At 43.4% G+C, this 20801-nt stretch overlaps 1 protein-coding gene across 5 annotated transcripts in view; it reads right to left on the bottom strand.

The window, feature by feature from the left end:
• Positions 1-380: 380 nt before the first annotated feature.
• MAPK8 (mitogen-activated protein kinase 8) overlaps positions 381-20801 on the bottom strand; it is a 28338-nt gene continuing 7917 nt past the window's right edge. Inside the window, exons 4-13 of one of the 5 annotated variants that reach the window (XM_083738467.1) lie at positions 19805-19934; positions 18985-19043; positions 18731-18869; positions 17839-18004; positions 13345-13416; positions 9757-9939; positions 9185-9309; positions 6353-6416; positions 4751-4828; positions 381-1820 (exon numbers count right to left, since the gene is read on the bottom strand). In XM_083738467.1, coding sequence (XP_083594593.1) covers positions 1804-1820; positions 4751-4828; positions 6353-6416; positions 9185-9309; positions 9757-9939; positions 13345-13416; positions 17839-18004; positions 18731-18869; positions 18985-19043; positions 19805-19934 — 1033 coding nt within the window. In that variant the 3' untranslated portion in view covers positions 381-1803. The other 4 variants (XM_083738468.1, XM_083738466.1, XM_083738465.1 and 1 more) reach the window with 4 other exon arrangements.

The raw sequence follows: 20801 nt of genomic DNA on the forward strand, positions 1-20801 counted from the left end.
CCGAGGGTAGTAAGGGGCAGGGTTAGAAAATAAATGCCACTACATCATCAAAATCTGGACCACATGACAAAGTTTCCCCATCTTCCCCTACCCACCCGCCAAATCTACTGCCTGCCATTCTGCCACTTTCCAGAATGGCAAACAATGTGAAATCACCCAATCCTGTTTTCTCCCATGCTGCCTGAAAACATTTGCTTTTCTTGCAGCCACTGAAAACAAACACAGACCAAACAAAAATTTGAAAAGAAGTAGCCTCTCTTTAAAAACAAGCAAGCAAGCAAGCAAGCAAGCAAGCAAAGAAACAGACTTTCGCTTCCAAAGAACTGGATGGATAGAACCAAACAGTTTCAGGCAAGATTCAATTCTCTCAGCCTTCATGGTTGTGTCCAACAAGATACTTGTGCTATCGTTTAATATTTGCTTCTGTAGGCAGCACTGATGTACAGTTTTGTTCACATTTAAATCCACTACACAAAATACTTCTATCTACGCAAGGCAGTCAGCACAGCCTAAATTCACAAACATTGCATTTCCTAAGGACAAATTCCCAATGATTGTTTTACTCACACAGAACTTAATCGGTTGCACAAAAAATATCATTCAATAATGTACACTGTAAACAGTTAACATACTTCAGTGAAGAGCAGCACCATTTTACATTATATTTAACATTTCTACATAGTTCGTTGTTGATGGTTGGTTGTTGTTGTTTTGTTAAGGGAGTGCGCCCAAAGTTGCTACCCAATTCTCATGGCTTCAGAATGACCCACTGCCAGTTTGGGGGGGGGGGGGTGTGTTTCTATGCCGCTCCAATGACACGGCGAGGCAAAAGAGGAACACTGTCAGTGCAGCACAATGGACGTTTCTGCAGCATCATCTTATGCAATGCATTCGCTGCAGATCCTGAAGCGACAGGATGCTGTGTAAGGAGAAAGTGCTAAATTTGGGGGAAAGAGCGCTTTATAAACTAAGAGATGCACTAGCCTGAATATGCAAGGAAGGTAGAGAAATGAGGACCACAGAACCATATTCAGTGTGGGAAACATGAATTGCATTGTTAATCTATTTAACTATGGGGCAAGTTAAATTTGCATGGCAAAGGCGGCGTGATCTATCATGCTTCATCTTGTTTTCAGTGATTCCTTTGGGCACAAGAAAATGTGACATTGTCAGAGCTTATATAATGTTCCCTATATACCACAGGATATGTCTCTGTTCAGGACTGCTATCTCCGTGGCTATACCTTAGCCTATAATTAGATAGTTTAACCACTCAAATGGCTAAAAATAAAACATTTAGCTTATGGACTGAAAAAGGGTGTGCAACACACAAAGATACCCTAATAAAATGATTCCAAAACTCAAGTAAACCTTAAATAAAGCTGTCGTGTAACAAATGGGACAGCAATGTTACATTTAATAATGTAATTTTTAAAAACGAGGTCCACATCACAGTAGTAAAACATATGCAAATTTAAAAACTCATGATAAAAATTATTAATACTGTACAATTTATTACAGGAAAGTATTGTGGCTTACTTTTAAAACGCAACTTAAATTAAAATTAGCACTCTGAAATGAATCCCACAATTACTTCTGAAAACACGCCCCCAAATAATACCACCAATTTTTGTAACTAAGAGAACCCCGTCCCCCAGTACGTCAAGTAGTCATCTACAGCAACCCAGGGGGCCTGCGGAGGCTTCTAGGCTGCTGTCTGTATCGGAGGCCAATGTTGGGTCAGTAGACATTGAAGAGTCGTCATTGGCAGATGACGGTGAAGAGGGATGCCGAGAACCATTGATCACTGCTGCACCTGTGCTATGAGAAACAGAACATCAATTCGGTTACAGAGAGACTGGCCTCCTTCACTGGCTCGTTTTCATTCTGACTGGCCATTAATGCACTTGGCTCATAACAGGCTGGTTAAAGTTAAGTCTTGTAGAATTCAGTTTTAGGTTACCCAGGACAGCACATCAGCTAAGTGTAAGCTTAGCTCTCATTCCAGGTTAAACGTTTCAGCTTTCAGCTCCACTTAAAACCAGTTAAAAACTAGGATCAACTTTAAAACAACCCCTCGAGTGTCAGCTTTCAGTGCCGTTTTAAAAAACCAGACAGTCTAAGTTACAACTTAAAGCTAGAGGGCAACTTAGGTTCTAAAACAAAAACCAACCAACCACCCTCAGTTGAAGCTCAAGATTAAGCTTATCGCAGAGTTAATAAGTGCTGCATATGAGCTAAGTGGAAGGGTAAGACTCAATCCAAGTTAAAAGCTCAGCTTTTGGTTAAGTTTCAAAGTAAGTTAAAAATCAGCTCAATTTTAAAAAGTCCCACAGGGAGTCAACTTCTTGCAATCCCAGAGGTCCTTCACTGCCCATATCTTTACCTTAACCCACCTTTGTCAACCCCCCTGACAAAAAAGAATCCATTCATGGGGGGGGGGCAAGATGTCCCCAAATCCCATTTCAGATTTCTACTCACTGGAACCGGGTACAGCCCAATAATTGAGCCACTCCTCCTTGCATTTTTCTAACAAGGCGCTCCTGACCTAACTGTCTGCAGCAACAGCTGGGGGAAGCTAGTCAGGGCTACAAATCGGGGCAACCAAGCCAGGGAGTCCACTTTGTGAGCAAAGAAAAAAAGGGTGGCCCAGTCGGCAAAGCATCTCAACCTGTGGCAAAGGGTCATGTTAGCTGGTGAGTTTGGCAGTAGGAGTGAGGAGGCCAGAGCAGATTACTCCCCTACAAAGCTACTGATGTAAGAAATGCCAAGCTCCACAGTAAATCTACCTAACAAACAGCAGGCACTATAGATAGAAAGTCAGGAGGGGTCTAGGGGCTATCAATCATACTGTGCAAAATATTACATGCCTCTCTGCTGGACAGAGGTTGTGGATGGGTGCTTGGTGCCATGAGCTCCTGGCCCTCAGGGATCAAACTCGTCCCCGTGAGGCCAAGGCAGCTGACTTCAGGAAGCTGAGAGTCAGAGAGGTTGGGGGACAAGGCCTTCAAGGGATATGATAACAGCACCCCACTGCCAGAGTTGCAGGCCTTCCACAGTCACAGAAAATGAAAGCCCTGGGAGGTGGGAGATGCTCTGAAGAGAAAAAAGAACCCTTTGGTAGGATGAACAAATATGCCCACAGAGGATATGCCTCTGGAAGTTGGGGGATTCCATCATTAGGGACGCAGGTGAGCTTATGAAACGTGTGCAGAGTGGAGGGTGACTTGCCTGCCTGGCGCAAAGGTTGCAGTTGCTGTGTGTTGTCTACGCCAGAAATGGGCTCCAGTAGATCTCTGAGTGGTCTGAAGTACATCAGCAAGGATGTCTAACTCCCAGTTATTTAAAATGGAAACAAACAAAAAAAACCTCCCCCAATTATAGGGCTCCAACAAAGACCAGGTAACCAACAGGGATCTCCTTCCTGAATTACAAGGCAAACATGGGTGATTCAGGTGAGGTTTGCATATGCCCAAGTCAGATTACACTGTTAGCTAGGCAATGCAAGTCTGATCAGGGATTTCCTGAAGTCCTCAGTCTCTCTGGGGGGGCCCAAAAGCTGCTTTTTCAAAGTGACAGACAGAAAGCAGACTAGCAAAACTCTCTGAGCTCAAGTGGAGAAGCAGCTTTAACTCAGTGAGTTATTTCTCCAGAGTTCAGCAGTCACAAAGATTTGGGAAAGGGCTGATGGAGTAAGTACTGAAAACTGGATGGGATTCACCAAATGGATCCTGCCAGTAAAAGCCCAGCGCAAGCAAGGCTTTCCACTTGCATAACAGGGATTTCCCCTCCTCAACTGGCTTTGTGGGGTTGGATAATTCCATCTGCCAAGCTGATACGCTTGCACTGATGGGATGTTTGTAAGACAAAAATGTTGAACCTGTTCCTTCATTATTCCACCTCATGTTCTTAAGGTAACATCTAGCAACAGAGAATTGAGATTAGTGTTTGTATCCCTCAAAGACTTTTTCTGAGGTTGGATAGACCCAAACAGGCCCCACAGACCTGAGACAGCTGCACATGCCTATTCACAGTGAAGGAGGCAGGTCTATTTACTGCATGCAGATATTAACAGATCTACACCTGCCATCTTGTTGCAGGGGAAGAAGGTGAATCAGAAGTGCATGTGCATACACCATCACAGTATTTTGCAGTGGCTTCTAAAATGATTTGGGACGTGGATGGTGCTGTGGGTTAAACCACAGAGCCTAGGACTTGCCAATCAGAAGGTCGGCGGTTCAAATTCCCGCAACGGGGTGAGCTCCTGTTGCTCGGTCCCTGCTCCTGCCAATCTAGCAGTTCGAAAGCGCATCAAGTAGATAAATAGGTACCGCTCTGGTGTGAAGGTAAACGGTGTTTCCGTGCGCTGCTCTGGTTTGCCAGAAGCGGCTTAGTCATGCTGGCCACATGACCCAGAAGCTGTACGCCAGCTCCCTCGGCCAATAAAGCGAGATGAGCGCCGCAACCCCAGAGTCGGCCACGACTGGACCTAACGGTCACAGGTCCCTTTCCCTTTCCGTTTCCTAAAATGACTTACTGTATCATGGCAATAATGGGTAACTGGGTATGTGTGTAAAATGCACATGAGTACTGTAGAGCAAGTTGCCTGGTACAGACAGTTCGTCTCCAAGTAGTGAAGGTGGAGGGGAATGCGGAAGGGCTGTCCTCGCTTCCTTCTCCATGCTCCAGCACAAACACCTGAAGAGGGCTAAGCGGCAGAAACCAGAACAGCACTTTTATTGTAAACCAACCTAAAGGAGGCGGTTGTCCACATATAACGCCATTCTTGGTTCTCTCCTCCAGGTCCATAACTTCCTTGTAAATCAACTCTGAAAATCACCAGGTATAGTGTTATCCATACAGTATTTCAAACAAGCCAGAGAAAGAGACTCCTATATAATAAGTATCACATGTTCTATTGAACATAACTCTGTTGATCAAGCAGAAAGCAGAGAATGTAGTACATTAGGCAAGTCAAACAATGCACCCGTGAAATACCGCCGTTCTGCTCCACTTTGCAAAACTGAGCAACTCACTGAGCAAACAGCTTCAGGGTTTTCTTGAGGATGAGCACATAAAAAAGCATTTTGAAAAGGCCACACCCACCCCGACTCCTCGATATCTGCAGGCAATGCTTGCTTCCTTAAATGCTTCTGCGTCAAATGATTCTTCAACCACAAAACTAGCAAAACTTCAGAACACTATCAGAAACAGAAAATCTACCCAAATAAGAGACTTCAAATACACAATGGGTTCCTTTTCCAAGAGCTGCACTGCTAGAATTCTAGGGGAAAAAATACAGAGGCATGGATATCTGTCCTGAAGAGAGGTGGCCGTTATAGTGCCTTTACAGATCCCATTTGGATATATCAAAAGAGAGTTAATGGATACTATAACACCCAATTCTTAAAATGTGCAAGGGGTTTTAAAAGCAATGCCTTTATCAAAGTTCAAGGAGAAACCCCTTTTATAACTCTTAATTCCCACACATTTTGTTCCAAGTTTCTCTCTGACCTTTGTTCTCTCCTTTTCTGCATGACTCTGAGCCATACAACTAACTGCCTCCCTGGCCATGCAAAGATGATGATACTTACACAGGATCGTATTCTTTCACTCCACTTTAATTAACTTATTCATGATACCCACACCTCATTGTTCTTTTCCAGCTACATGCAGATTAGATTTTGTACTTCCTTCATAAGAAGGCACTGAAATAATGGATACCAATCTCGTACTTTACCTAGCTGTGAGTACAAAATGATAACTGAACATTAAGTACAGTACTCCTGCGATTCATTGCCCTATTTGTGGGCTTCCCAAAGGCATCTGGTTGGAAACAGGATGTTGAACCAAATGGACCTTTGGTCTGATCCAGCAGATATAAATAAGCTATATATTAATAAGCTTGCACAAGTTCTACCTTCTTGGTAGTGGCACCCTCCCATCAGATGTCAAGGAAATAAACAACTATCTGACTTTTAGAAGACATCTGAAGGCAGCCCTGTATGGGGAAGTTTTTAAAGTTTGAAGTTTTATTCTGTTTTTGATCATCTGTTGGAAGCCACCCAGAGTGGCTGGGAAAACCCAGCCAGATGGGCAGGGTATACATAATAAAATATTATTATTGTTGTTGTTGTTGTTGTTGTTGTTGTTACAGGACTAAAGGCTGAGAAAAAGAACCACCAACCAACCCAAGTGTTCAGGAACCTGCTGATTTAGAAAATTGTTGGGGGCTGTTATTCCCAACACAGTTTGTGGGGGCAAATGCAGTTCCCACCACACTTTAGCATCTTAAAACAGTGCAGCAAAAGCTTCATTACTAATAATATTAATACTTAAAGTATTAACCTCACCTTTCCATTCTTCTATTGTGTGCTCTCTTTCATCCAGCTGCTTGTCTGGTATCTTTGGAGGAGGCTGAAAACAAAAATGTGGCAGAAAACTGAATAAAAGGTAGCAAATATAAATTTACACTCTCAATTTCAGTATTGATCCCAGGATCCCAGGCCCTCAATTTATTATTTTGAATTACACACCAGCCATGAAATTCTTCAAGGACCTATTATTATGTAGAATTTTTGTTCCTGCTATGTTACTGGGGGAGGGTATTGTGACAAGGGCCCAATGTTGATCACATGCCTAGAGGTAAAGGTAAAGGGACCCCTGACCATTAGGTCCAGTCGTGACCGACTCTGGGGTTGCGGCGCTCATCTCGCTTTACTGGCCAAGGGAGCTGGCGTACAGCTTCCGGGTCATGTGGCCAGCATGACTAAGCCGCTTCTGGCGAACCAGAGCAGTGCACGGAAACGCTGTTTACCTTCCCACCGGAGTGGTACCTATTTATCTACTTGCACTTTGACGTGCTTTTGAATTGCTAGGTTGGCAGGAGCAGGGACCGAGCAACGGGAGCTCACCCCATCCTGGGGATTCGAACTGCCGACCTTTTGATCGGCAAGTCCTAGGCTCTGTGGTTTAACCCACAGCGCCACCCGCGTCCCGATCACATGCATAAACATAGATAATTTAAATGGACCTTTTCCACAAGAAGTGGCATAACTTACACTTGTGCCTCTAAGCTGACCAACACTGCTTTGTAGGAATACGGTACATGCCCAGCATTCCACTTGCATTTCCCTACATTTCCTGCTATACAGCAGGATTCTGAAATTCACTGAGTCCCCTCTATGTTTAGGCTGCTAATCAGCAGTGCTAATTCGTGTGCTAAAATGTCTCCTCAAGCCACTTCTGGAAAAGAATCCCAATGCTACAACTAGCTGTATGCAGCATAATAAAGGCTTAGGAGTTATGAGTGCCAACCTGCCCCATGATGCGTAAGACGTCAATGAGTTGGACATCAGCAAAGTGAAACCGACAATACAAATGAAAATCCCGCCCCATAAATAAATAAATGAAGATTCATATAATGACACTTGCAGCATAACTCAGAAACTCTGAAGCTTGCACATAATGTGTAGGAGTCATAAAAAAGCATAATAATAATAATAATCTAGTGCTGGGCCAAATGCTCTTCAAGTTATTTTGAAGGCCCCCCCTGCCAGGTCTTAATCCTACCCTTTTCACAGATATTTGGCAGCCAAATTTTATCTCCCTTTCCCTCTTTTGCAAGCAGTCTTAGCTTCGTGACATGAAACCGCTAAATGGGGTCATCTGGAGTTTTGGAGCAATATCCTAACGAAACACAGCTCTATTTCTCCCTTACATCAGCAGGTGAGGCAGTGGATGTGCTGGGCCGCTATCTTGCCTTGGCAGTGGACTGGATGAGAGCCAGCAAGCTGACACTCAGTCCAGTTACGACTGAGGCACTGTTAATGGACAGTTCCCTAGACTGGACAGATGGGGAGTCGCCTGCTCTTGAAGGGGTTGCAGTGATCAGGGGTCAGCAAACTTTTTCAGCAGGGGGCAGGTCCACTGTCCCTCAGACCTTGTGTGGGCCGGACTATATTTTTGGGGGGAAATGAACGAATTCCTATGCCCCACAAATAACCCAGAAATGCATTTTAAATAAAAGCACACATTCTGCTCATGTAAAAACACCAGGCAGGCCCACAAATAACCCTGAGATGCATTTTGAATAACAGGACACATTCTACTCATGTAAAAACACACTGATTCCTGGACCGTCCGCGGGCCGGATTTAGAAGGTGATTGGGCCTTAGTTTGCCTACCCGTGGGCTACACTTCCTCTGAAGGAGCAGGTACATAGCTTAAGGGTACTTCTGCATCCATTGCTGTCGCTTGAGACTCAGGTGACCTCAGTGGTGCGGAGTGCCTTCCACCAGCTTCGGCTGATGGCCCAAGCTGCGCCCCTATCTGCGCAATGCATTATACGTGGGGCATTTGGCTTTTAACTATCTATGGCCTTCTATAGTGTGTGGGATGTTTTAATGTATTTCTTTCCCCGGTTTTCATGTGTGTGTTGTTGCTTTTAATATAAGTCACTTTGAGGTGCCATAGCAAAAAAAAAAGTGACCAATATATTTAATTTTAAAAAAAATAATGATGGCTGCTACACAGCCAGTCAGATTTAGCTATGTGCTGTGAGACCCCATAGAGGGGATGGGGGGGGGGGAGTCATGAGATTCAGAGAATCTCTTTATATAGATATGGTTTGTTTTTTTACTTTTCGTTTACAGTGGAACCTTGGGTTGCAAATGTGATCCGTGCGGGAGGCACGTTCACAACCCAGTGCCGCGTCTGCGCACACATGTGATGCGATTAGGCGCTTTTGCGCATGCGCAAAGCATGTTTTGGTGTTTCTGCGTATGCACGAGCGCCGAAACCCAGAAGTAACCCGTTCCGGTACTTCTGGGTTCAGCGCGTCCATAACCCAAAAACATGCCTTCAAAAACAAAAAGAAGAGAAGATTTAGCTATGTGCCAGGGCAAACAGAGCCTAGGGATCATCTCAGAACAAAGTAGTTTTAGGACCACTTTCCTTCAAAAGGGAGTTGATTTCTATTCTGTCAAAGCTTTTTGCAATGCCTCCCATTTTGGCTCAGCTTATCCTGAACCTTCTGAAACTCCAATTCAATAATGTAAAGAGTAAACTATAAGCTGTAGAGCAGACAATCAACCTTTTGGGCTACCTTCCAGCACCAGACACCATGATCGGTGGTGTCCCTGTCAGCAAAAGAATCCAGATTCTAAATAATAAATAAAACTTACTGCTTCTGCTTCTGAAGGGTCATACCAGACATTGATGTATGGGTGCTGTAGAGCTTCATCTACTGAGATTCTTTTTGATGCGTCGATCACCAGCATTTTGGATAACAAATCTCTTGCCTGACTGGCTGCAGGAGTAACATGTAACATAGGATGTTAAATTTAAACATTTCGGGCAGCATGGGAAAGGTTGGGGTGAGAGTCATAAGCAAATTAAGGAACAAACAGCTTATTTGGCAATACAACCAAACTAGCTGCTTCAATATCAATGTAGTTTATAAGCAAGGCTCTACAGTCTTGCTCACTACTTTCAGCATGGCGTTGTGTCAGCCAGCCTCTAGAGAGCAAGATAAATGCAAGGCATAGTCCCAACCCTGGAACAGAGGATTATCTCAACCCGCTTCTCAAAGACGGAAAGAAGGCTGGGCTTTGTTTTGGTTCTGCATTTGCTGGATAGAAGCACAGAACCAAAACTAGCCTCTGACTCCTCCATCTGAGCTGGAAAGGGAAAGAGGCATGTGGGTTTGTGTCTGCCACAGTGGAAAGCAAAGTGAAGCACTGCACAAAACTCTTACCTTTCAGTTTGTTATGTTCAGAATCAACTGGAAACAGGACATCCGGGAAGAGCTTTTCAAAACTATAACCAGCATATTTAGGCCTATTCTCCACGTATGTCCTCACTGTTGGCTGCAGCTTCTTCATGAATTCTGAGCACGGCGTTCCTAGTTGTTCAATAACTTTATTCCATTGATCAATATCTGAGGTGAAGCAGCTAAGGAAAATTGTTTATGTAGCCTTCAGGACAAAGGCCATGTTAAAACTACACCAACAATAAATGGGAGAGCTATGGCCAACAATAACTTGTTAGAGAACCAATGATGGCTAAATCAAATAACTGCTCTTTTTGCTACGATCTCAACAAGGGCCTGTCTCACCTGGCGCACAGGATCTCATGCATTTCAAAATGCCACTTAGAGGCTTTCAGAAAAGTATAGAAAACAGAAAGAATTTGAATCAACTGAAAATCTGAGTTTCCCCCTCCAATGTTAGAACTGCCACGTTCAAGACTGTTCTGGAGAGTTTAGAAAACTTAGCAGGAAAACTACATGGGAAGATACCTGAATATTACTTCCTTCTAAACAATCTGGCAACAGGTTTAACTGAAACTATTTTCTTTCACCATACTAACGATTTTTAAACCTTGAGAATAAAAATACGAAAGCTCACATATAATTGATCCAGTTGAACTAATCTGAGTTCTCCAATCAGTAGCCTAATCAACATAATAAGACATCACAACCCAAGATTCAATATCAAATTTCAAAATCGTCTGCCACACCATACAAACCCAGTAGCAAACTATTTAGCATATAGGGAACACCTATGTGAACGTAGCTTATTAACTTTACTCTCTGTATAATGTCTGCTGATCTTATGGTCCTGAGCCAAGAAGTACTCTTAGGAAATCAATAGTTCACAGAATCATAGAATTGTAGAGTTGGAAGGGATCCTGAGAGTCATCGAGTCCAATCCCCTTCTATGCAGGAATCTCGTTTATAGCATCCATGACAGATGGCCATCCAACTTGTACTTAGAAACCTCCAATGAAGGAGAGTCCACCACCTCCTAAGCGAGGCTGTTCCACTATCAAACAGCTCTTACTGTCAGAAAGTTCTTCCTGTTTAGTCGGAATCTCCTTTCTTGTAACTAGAATCCATTGGTTTGGCTCCTGCTCTCTGGAGCCAGAGAAAGCAAGCTTGCTTCATCTTCCATGTGATAGCCATTTAGATATTTAAAGATGGCTATAATATATCCTCCTCTTGCTTTGAGCATAGCCAAAGAAACCATCCATATATTTATATACCGTATACGTAGGTATTCTTGCCCCTGGCCATCTCCCTGCAGCTGTAGGTTACTCAGGTATACTCCTCCTTCATGATTTCCCTTTTCTTCAATGTCTTATACATGCCCTTCTTAAATCTCAGCTCATCTGTAAGCTCCTTGTGCAGCTACACCGGTTTCTTTAGGTGCCTCTCACTATTCTTTCTTGTTGGACTCATCTGCATTTGTGCCGTCAATATGTCACCTTTGAAAAACTCCCATCCCTTCTCTTTGACTATTTCTGACCATGGGATCTCACCCACTAGCTCCTTAAGCTTTTTGAAATCAGCCTTCTTAAAGTCCAGAGTGCATGTTTGACCACCCTCAGCTTTATATTGCCTCTGTATAATGAAACCCAAGAAGACGTGATCACTTCCTCCCAAGGTTCCCAGTACTTCTGCTTCATCGATCAGCTCACCTCCTCCCTGTTGGTGAGGACCAGGACCAAGAGAGATGATCCCCCGTTGTGTCTTCTACCTTCTGGGAAATGAAATTGTCAGTAAGACAACTGGGGAATTTGCTGGACCTTACATTCCTGGCAGCATTTGAGTTCCAACAGATATCAGGGTAGTTGAACTCTCCCATGACTTCTGTATCTCTCCGTTTTGAATGTCTGGTAATTTGGGGAAACCTGTGATCATCACTTGACAAAGTGTCTTCCAAAACACCCCTTGCCCTATTAATCACACTGCAGGGAATATCAAGAAGATTGACAGTACAGTGGTACCTCGGGTTACGAACGCTTCAGCTTACGGTTTTTCGGGTTACAAATGATTGTAACCCGGAAGTAAGTTGTCCAAGCTCTCAGAGGCCTCGCCGCTGCCTGGAGGCAAACCCGGACATCGGTGGGGCCTACGGAGCTCTCTGAGGCCTCCGCGAATGCCGCGAACCAAACCCCAACATCCGCAATGCCTAGAGTGGCTCCGCGAATGCTGGGAACCAAGCCCTGACATTCCCGGTGTCTAGAGCGGCTCCGCGAATGCTGGGAACCAAGCCCCGACATTCCCGGTGTCTAGAGCGGCTCCGCGAATGCTGGGAACCAAGCCCCGACATTCCCGGTGTCTAAAGCGGCTCCGCGAATGCCGGGAGCCAGGCCCCAACATCCGCGGTGCCTAGAGCGGCTCTGCGAATGCCAGGAACCAAGCCCTGACATTCGCAGTGCCTAGAGCGGCTCTGCGGATGTCGGGAGCCAAGCCCTGGCATCCACGGTGGCTGCAGAGGCTCTGCGACTGGGCTCCAGCCGCAGGAGCTCTCTGAGGCCTCCACGAATGCATGGAGCCAAGCCAATTGTGATTGTGGAAGAGGACCCAGAGCCCCCTCCAAACAGTGAGTTTGGAAATAAATTTTAATTTTTTCCATCTAAAATACTGTCTTATTTATTTTATAGTACAGTACATTGATTATTGCCTTCATTTTATGGATCAATGGTCTCGTGAAACAGTAAGATTCGTGTTAAATTGCTGTTTTAGCGGGTGTTTTTTCATCATCTGGAACGGATCAATCCACTTTCCATTACTTTCAATGGGAAAGTCAACTTCAGGTTAAGAACGCTTCAGGTTAAATACAGACTTCCAGAACCAATTAAGTACTTAACCTGAGGTACCACTGTACAGGGTGTGGTGCTTTTGTCCCATCAAACCCAGTAAACCAATCAGTCTTCTCCCCATACCTCAATCTAAGCCAAGAACAGTTCTGCATCAGTCAGGGAATCACTTGTAGCAAAATACGTTATAAGAGTGAGAAATGATTGCTAACAAGGAGTATAGCAGTACCACTAATGAAAGTGTCCACACACAAATGAAGATTAACAGAATGTTAAATAACTAGCTCTGTTAGGACATAACCTAAACATAAACAATTAAGACAATATACTTGAGTACTCAATAGAAAGGAGAAAATGCAGAAAATAAAGTTACAGAGGAAAAAAGCAGAAGGATATTAAATAGATCTCACTAATTTTGCACATGCTGCCCACTAGAAACACTTCTGTGTTCAAGCCAAATCACACAAAGACAAAACCATACAAGGTGTTCCTCCGGCTGGTGGAACTGTTAATCAACACAAAACTTTTTACTGTTCTGGAGCCCATAAAAACCACTTTGTTTACAAAGCAAGTAGGCCTATGCTCTTATTTGGGGCAAACAGCAAACTGTAAACATGTTTGAAACAATAGAATTTTAAAGCCTCGGCAGCTGGAGACAGCATTATTTGATGTTGAAAAGGAAAATGCTAGAATACATTTGACTTTTGATCATTCAGTTCTAGGCCCAAAGTAAGGATACGGTCTGTACCAGGAAATAATACACCACCTTTGATCATTTCTCCCATGATGCACCCCACTGACCAAATGTCAACTGAAAACAAAATGCAATGACATTAACTGATTAAAAGAAAAGCAAAAAGGACTTTAAAAGGAAAAAAAAACCAATGATAATAAAGAGCAGTGCAGGATGAAAATGAATGAGAAAAGTGAAGATGTGCTTGCTATCATACCAGCAGAGACTATTTCCTACTGCTAAATGCAGCCTCAATAGAACCAAATTTATTCTAATAATTTTTATACTTATCCAGAGGAAATAATTATAAGCCTTTTAAGGGTGGGTGGAGGGAGTTATAAGCATTTTCCAAGGAATATTGGGGGGGGGGGGACAAAGGGGGAAGAGAGTCACAAGGTATTAGTTACCAAAAAATTCACATGCTGCAGCAGTACAAGGATACAGTCCCTTCCTGGAAAGAGGATTTTGTGGCAAACCATTTCTCCCATAATGCACCCAACAGACCATAAATCCACTATGTTTGTAGCACAAAAAGAAGAAGCAAAGCAAATTGTCACTGAAAATTAAAGAAGCAGGAGGGCATGACTGCATTTTACTATCTGCAGAGAAAGCACCAAAAAGGAAGAAGCAATCATGGGATCAAGCTGTAAACGTATTTTTAGAACACACACACACACACAGCTCCATATGTCCAAAACGTATTCTGAGTGGGACCCAATGGAAGCAATAATGGTCACAGGAGAATAGCGTCCTTACATAGCTCCAATTACATTTCAATGCAACTTGCTAAGCGGAAGTAGTGTAAACCCTCAATACTTGAAAGCTTTTTTTAAAAAAAAAAAAAAATCTTGTTCATTAAGAAAAGATTAACAATAACCAAATTCCTTAACAAACAGCTGAAATGACAGAGGAAAATACACACAGGTTCATAATTAGTAATGAGAATTAATCAATCTCAAAAAGGTAGAATATCAGTGGGGTAGGTGGCTCATCTATTCAGACTGTGTTCAACCGGTTCTAGATGGGTTGCACTCCCTCTAAAATATCAAGGCTGGCTCCTAGATGCACCCTTGTCACCAAAGGCCCAGATAGCCTCTGTGCCAAAAGAGTGTCTTTTATCAGTTTAGGATGGCATACCAGCTGGGATCTCTCCAGGATGGAGACAGCCTGGTCACAATTATCCATGCTCTGATAAACATCTAGTGTTGAGTGCTCTAATGTACTATACACGTGCCTGCCTCTGAAGACTGCTTGGAAACTACCATTAGCTCATAATACAGCCACCAGGACTGCCTGGAGGGTATCAAGAGAACTTCCAGGCCATTTCTGAGCACAATTCAAAGTGGGGTACAAGTTTCTAACTAAACACTTGTAGTTGTGCTTTTCACACAGGTACCTGAACAGATATCTGCTCCCATCACAACCTGCCTATGTACTTCGTTCACCTCTGGAGTCTCTTCTCCAGGAGCACCATCATCCAAGGTAAGTTGAGTGGCATCCATATGGAGAGCCTTCTCTGGGAAGAATGTGCCACAAACAAGGCTGCGTCACTGGAGCTAAGGCAGCTGCTATGCAAAAAGTGTCCCCCTTGAATTCCAAGCACAGCATCCTTTCTTATCACAAGGTACCCCTAAATTTATACCAGGGCTCCCTGAAACAGCTTCCTATGGTGGACTGGTGTGCTAACACCGGGGATGGTTTGAGCATGCAACGTCGTTCTTTGCCTGACTGCACTGGCTGCCAATTAGTTTCCAGGCCCATTCCAAAGTGCTGGTTTTGACCTATAAAGCCTTAAAACAGCTCAGGACTGCAATACCTCTCCCCATATGAACCAACCCAGACCCTGCAATCACCCTCTGTGGTCCTTCTTCCTGTGCCTCCTCCATGGGAGGTTCGGAGGGTAGAATCACAAGAGCAGACCTTTTCTATACTGGCTCCCTGTTTGTGGGAAGCTCTTTGTCACATATCTTTAGGTGCCAGGCATAAACATCCCTCTCCTCCCAGGCCTTTGGCCAATTAAGCAATCTATGTGAGAGAGAACGGGGTATTGTTTTTGTTTCCTATTATGGTATGTATTTCTGTGTTTTTATTTTGTAAACTGCCTTGTGATTTCAGATGAAGTGTGGTACAGAGATTTAATAAACAAACAAGCATCACATTGTTATAGACAACGTGGTCAACTTCAAGGCAAATTAGCTTTTCCTTTTCCAGTAGGGAATTTCCTGCTCCTGTTCATCAGAACCTCTTAAAGCAGTAGAGTTCTGAGGTCCTTGACAGAAACCACATTCACGCAATACATTTCAATCACTCTGGCACCACTTTAAAGAGTCATGGCTTCCCCTAAGTAATTCTTGGAGCCGCAGTTAGTTATAGGTGCTTAGGAAACCCCTATTCCCCTCACTCCCTTTTGTTTTCATCTTAACTATTGTTGTTTTTGTTTTAACTACTGTATTGGCCTGAATATAAGCCACAATTTCCCCCCCAAATTCTGACCATGAAAAGTTAAAGTGCGGCTTATATTTGTGACCTTACGGTATGCAACCAGGAGTGCGGGGCAAACAGCGCCAGGAGCGTGGCAAAACAGCGCCCGCCCTGCGCATAGTCCCCTGTCCTCTCACCCAAGGCCGGGAAGGGAGAGAGCAAGGAAGGGGAAAGGCCGCCAGCAACGCAGCATGGCTTCCCCCACGCCCAGTATGCAGCCAGGAGCAGTGAGGAATGGAGCGGCTTATATTTGGGGGGGGGGGGTGTTTCCCCCTTCAGTTTTAAAGCTGCAGCTTATATTCGGGTGTGGCTTATATTCGTGCCAATACGGTATGTATTTGTGCTTTTACCTTGTATTTTTATCTTGTGAACCGCCCTGATAGCTTGTGATGAAGGACGGTATATAAATCTATTTAGTACTAAGTAAATAAATAAATGGGACTGGTTGTTAAGCCACTCCGAGAATTGTGGCTCTGGGGAACTTGTTAGCGCAGGTGATGAAGCAGGCTTTGACTCTACCATCCACCCGCTGATGAGTGGGAGAGTTGAAGCCTGCTTTCCCTTGCCAGGGCACAATCAGGAGTGCACTTTACAGCTCCTGGTGGTACATTGGCAGCTACATCTCGACCTGCCCTACACCTGGGATCACATAGGACATCAGATGTGAGAAAGCTGGCCTGGCTCAGTATAAGGCAGCTTTCTATGTTCTAGTGTCCCAATCCTCTCCCTAACACTTGCCCGGAGAGAGGCTGAGGACAAGCAAGAAGAAATGGTAGATAACTCTATAAAAGCAGCAAACATGGTTTCCTCTCTTCTAAGTAAGGTAAAGGTAAAGGGACCCCTGACCATTAGGTCCAGTCGTGACCGACTCTGGGGTTACAGCGCTCATCTCACTTTACTGGCCGAGGGACCCGGCGTTTGTCCGCAGACAGCTTCCAGGTCATGTGGCCAGCATGACTAAGCCGCTTCTGGTGAACCAGAGCTGCACACGGAAACGCTGTTTACCTTCCCACTGGAGTGGTACCTATTTATCTACTTGCACTTTGAGGTGCTTTCGAACTGCTAGGTTGGCAGGAGCTGGGACCGAGCAACGGGAGCTCACCCCGTCACGGGGATTCGAACCGCCAACCTTCTGATCAGCAAGTCCTAGGCTCTGTGGTTTAACCCACAGCGCCACCCGAGAGTGTACAAAGGAGTGTGACTGAGCAGTACGGCTTCCCAGAGGAAGATGACAAGTGAGATCTTGGAAGCGGAGGCAGGTGCATCTTACAGCCATTGCTTGACTAATTCTCCCTTCAGTGCTGCCCACAGGGATAGCAGGAAAGGAGCAGCTGTCATCTCCACAGTTACGCCTCTCTCATAGCCACACAGCAGGAAGGATTGTGTAAGTACTAGATGCAAGGAGCAACTGCTGCTTCTGATCATTCATCTGTCTTTATCTCTCTGGGAAAGCCTACCTATTCATTCACCTTCATTATTTGGAGATGGTGGGGAAAGCTTTTAGTAAATGTAAATTTGCAACAGAAATCCACCTGCCTCTCCAATCCCCAGAGAAGGTGGGATATTGGCCACCATCTCAGGCTACAAGCAGCAGCCACCACACTGCAGCTTTTGCAGGATAAAAGCTGATAACTGGGTGTGGCTTGAATGAAGTTTTACATCCATTTCCATCATCAGTTCTAGATAACTGAGCTTAAAATTGTAACCTCCATGTCAAACATGAGATCAAGGGGGACTTAGCATAGAGTGGGAAAGTGTTATTTGTGGAGATAGAATAAAACACTGCCCCAAGAGCATATTTTATCTAAACATCCTATGTTTCCTCAATGCATAAATAGTATTTCCTAACATGCTTTCAACACAACATAGTGGGATTAAGCATTTAGCATACTTAGGTAATGGTGTTATTTTAAAAAATAAGTTTCAGCAGCTGAGAAAAATGTAAAATGTAACGTGCAGGGTGTAGGGACAGAAGATATAAAGCACATTATGTTAAGGGACAAAATGAAAGTTGCTGACCATTTTCTTTGTATCCCATCCCTAGGATGACTTCTGGTGCTCTGTAGTAACGAGTCACAACATAAGGTGTCATCATAAAGCTGGTTCCTGCTGTTCTAGCTAATCCAAAGTCAAGAATCTTCAGCGTGCAGTCAGATTTTACTACTATATTGCTAGGTTTCAAATCCTTTCAAGAAAGAGAGAGAGAGAGAGAGAGAGAGAGAGAGAGAGAGAGAGAGAGAGATATTATTCTAATTGCAGATAGGTAGCCGTGTTGGTCTGCCATAGTCAAAACAAATTTTTTTTTCCTTCCAGTAGCACCTTAAAGACCAACTAAGTTAGTTCTTGGTATGAGCTTTCGTGTGCATGCACACTTCTTCAGATGCACACGAAAGCTCATACCAAGAACTAACTTAGTTGGTCTTTAAGGTGCTACTGGAAGAAAAAAAAATTTTGTTTAGATTATTCTAAGACAAGCATGAAAGTCCCCGGTAGAAGATAAAAAACAAACTGGTAATTATGATACAAGTGTGGGGAGGAGTTTTTGCAGCCAGAAGTCTCATGCTGCCTGGGGACAATGGGAGTTGGAATTCAACAACATCTAGAAGGCTACAGGTTCCCCAACCCTGCCCTAAAGGATTAAGTTTGTAATCTGGACGAATGACCAGACAGGTGGCCTCTCTGCTAGGGAGTGCCTTTCATCTGCTTATCTTGTAGTAAGATATAGGGTTGACTACTATAGTGTGTTGTACATAGGTCTGCGTTTGAAGGCTGTTTTGAAACTGCTGTTGGTTTAAAACATAGCCACCATGGCAGTTTTATTTCAAGTGAACAGCAATCTTCGTTGGCTTAACAGCAAAGAAAAATACTCCCCAAACAGGAATGTTAAAACAATGGCAATAATCTCACTAACCCTATGTATAATTCCAGCTGAGTGAAGATGCTTAATGCCGCACAGCATTTGATAGAGGAGATAGGACATTCGTTCATGGTCGAGCTCCATTTGAATCACTTGGCAGAGATTTGCATCCATGAGCTCCATCACTATGTAACTTTTGAAGAACATCAAAACGTAAAATCAGACGAGAGCAGCAACTTAGGTCATACAATCAATTGTGCACTCGTAATGTACTCGCCGAACAAGTTTTACAAAAAAATTATACTTACACATCTTGAAATTCTTCCAGTGATTTCTGTGGGGTAAAGACATTCAATAGGCCAATTATCTATGGGAAAGAAACAAGTCACAATGAAGGCCCACAAAGTCTGTTTGTCTCTAAGTGAGTTAAGTAATAAATGCAAAAAGAAACACGCAAGAAAACATAGCATTTGATCAAATCAGAACTTCACTGAAGCTCTCTCACATTTTCACCTATAACCTCAAAGACAAGCCCAACTAGCTGTACTGTATACAGGTAACTCTCATCTTACACTTAATTTACTTATGCAATTTTAGCTTTGCATGAGTAGGGTAGGATGGGTGGAAATAAATAAATAAATGGAGAATGGGGGAAAGTGTTATTTTTCCTTGTAGCTTATCTTTGTTTTGTTATATAGTTTTAATTTGCACATGTTTTCATCTTTTTATGTAAAACGCTTTGTGAGGTTTAGCCGAAGACGTACGTAAATATTTTACAGATACCAAATTGCTGATGTCCAAAACCCATCAATTCAGTATAGTATCATCAAGATAGTATAGTATAAATCAACATAATAAAATATAATCCATTTCTAGCAAATTAAACCGTCCTGTATCCTATTTGCTATTTTCTTGCTATGCCAAATTAGACGTGATGTCTGTCCTATTTAAGCATTAAAGAGGATAATGGGATGCTTATTTTTACAACAAAAGGTTAACAATAGTGAAAGAAACAGGATCAGTTTGTCCATCTTTACACACAAATGTGGCAAATGCATGAGTAAGAATGATCTCACATCTAGTCTGACCCTTATCGTTGATATTTAAACGATGAACAAATGTACTTACATTTTTGTGGTTTACGCACTTCATGAGGACAAGCTCTCTGTAGGCTCGTTTGGCATGGGTTTGGTTCTGAAATGGCCGACTTAGCTTCTTGATTGCTACATTTCTTTCAAGGATAGCATCGTAGGCTGCACTGTAAATATAAGTGAACTGTCATAACCATATTTGTATAAAAATTGACAAGAAGACTGGGAGACTGGAGTCAAGACCTAGCCGTGAAACACAATCAGTCAAGGATCTGAAAGAGGTTTGCAGTGTTATAGATATTCTGATTTGAATAAGAACCAAACAGCTTAAATATTCCAATACTGTGAAATGTTTGTGGGGGAAATAATTGCTGAAGCGAAAGGCTTACTCACAGATTGTACAGCTCATAGTAAAGCTTCTACGAAGAACATTTATCTCAAAGATGTCATCTGTGATTCTATGGTGATATCAGGTGATCTGCCATGGGTGGTGAACCTCAGGCTCCAACCTGCTGGGCTGAAAAGGTTCTCCACCCCTGCTGTAGACAGTGGAGGTGGTGCTGCCACTGAATGTTCAATACACTGGTTTGTCCCAAGGGGCCCAGAACTGTCCACAACCACTGGTCAAGTGAAGAAAAGCAACTGTGGAAGGCTGCTAGTTTCAATGAGAGAACCACGGGTGGGCTGCTTAACCCTTTTCCCTTCTGACATTTTGTCTTCTCAAAATCATTCTCTCCTGCTTGCTTTCCAACCCATAAGGGACAAGATACAAAGTCCCTGAATTTTTTCCCCTCGTGCTTGCAGAAAAGCAAGACGGAGAAGGTGATTTAGATGAGGCAAAATGCCAGGAAGGGAAAAGGCTAATTAATCCATTCCCCGAAAAAGATAGCCCTCTGCGGTTATTTTCAATCAGGAGACTTATTCTCACATTTTATGAGGTGTGATATTTCATTGGTTTGAGGCAGAGTTTTGCTGCTGTTCTCATGGACAGGAGTGTGCATACAACTGCTATTCTCCCAATTCTGTACCTGTCA

The sequence above is a fragment of the Podarcis gaigeae genome, assembly GCF_964106915.1.
Source record: "Podarcis gaigeae genome assembly, chromosome: 5".
Taxonomy (NCBI): domain Eukaryota; kingdom Metazoa; phylum Chordata; class Lepidosauria; order Squamata; family Lacertidae; genus Podarcis; species Podarcis gaigeae.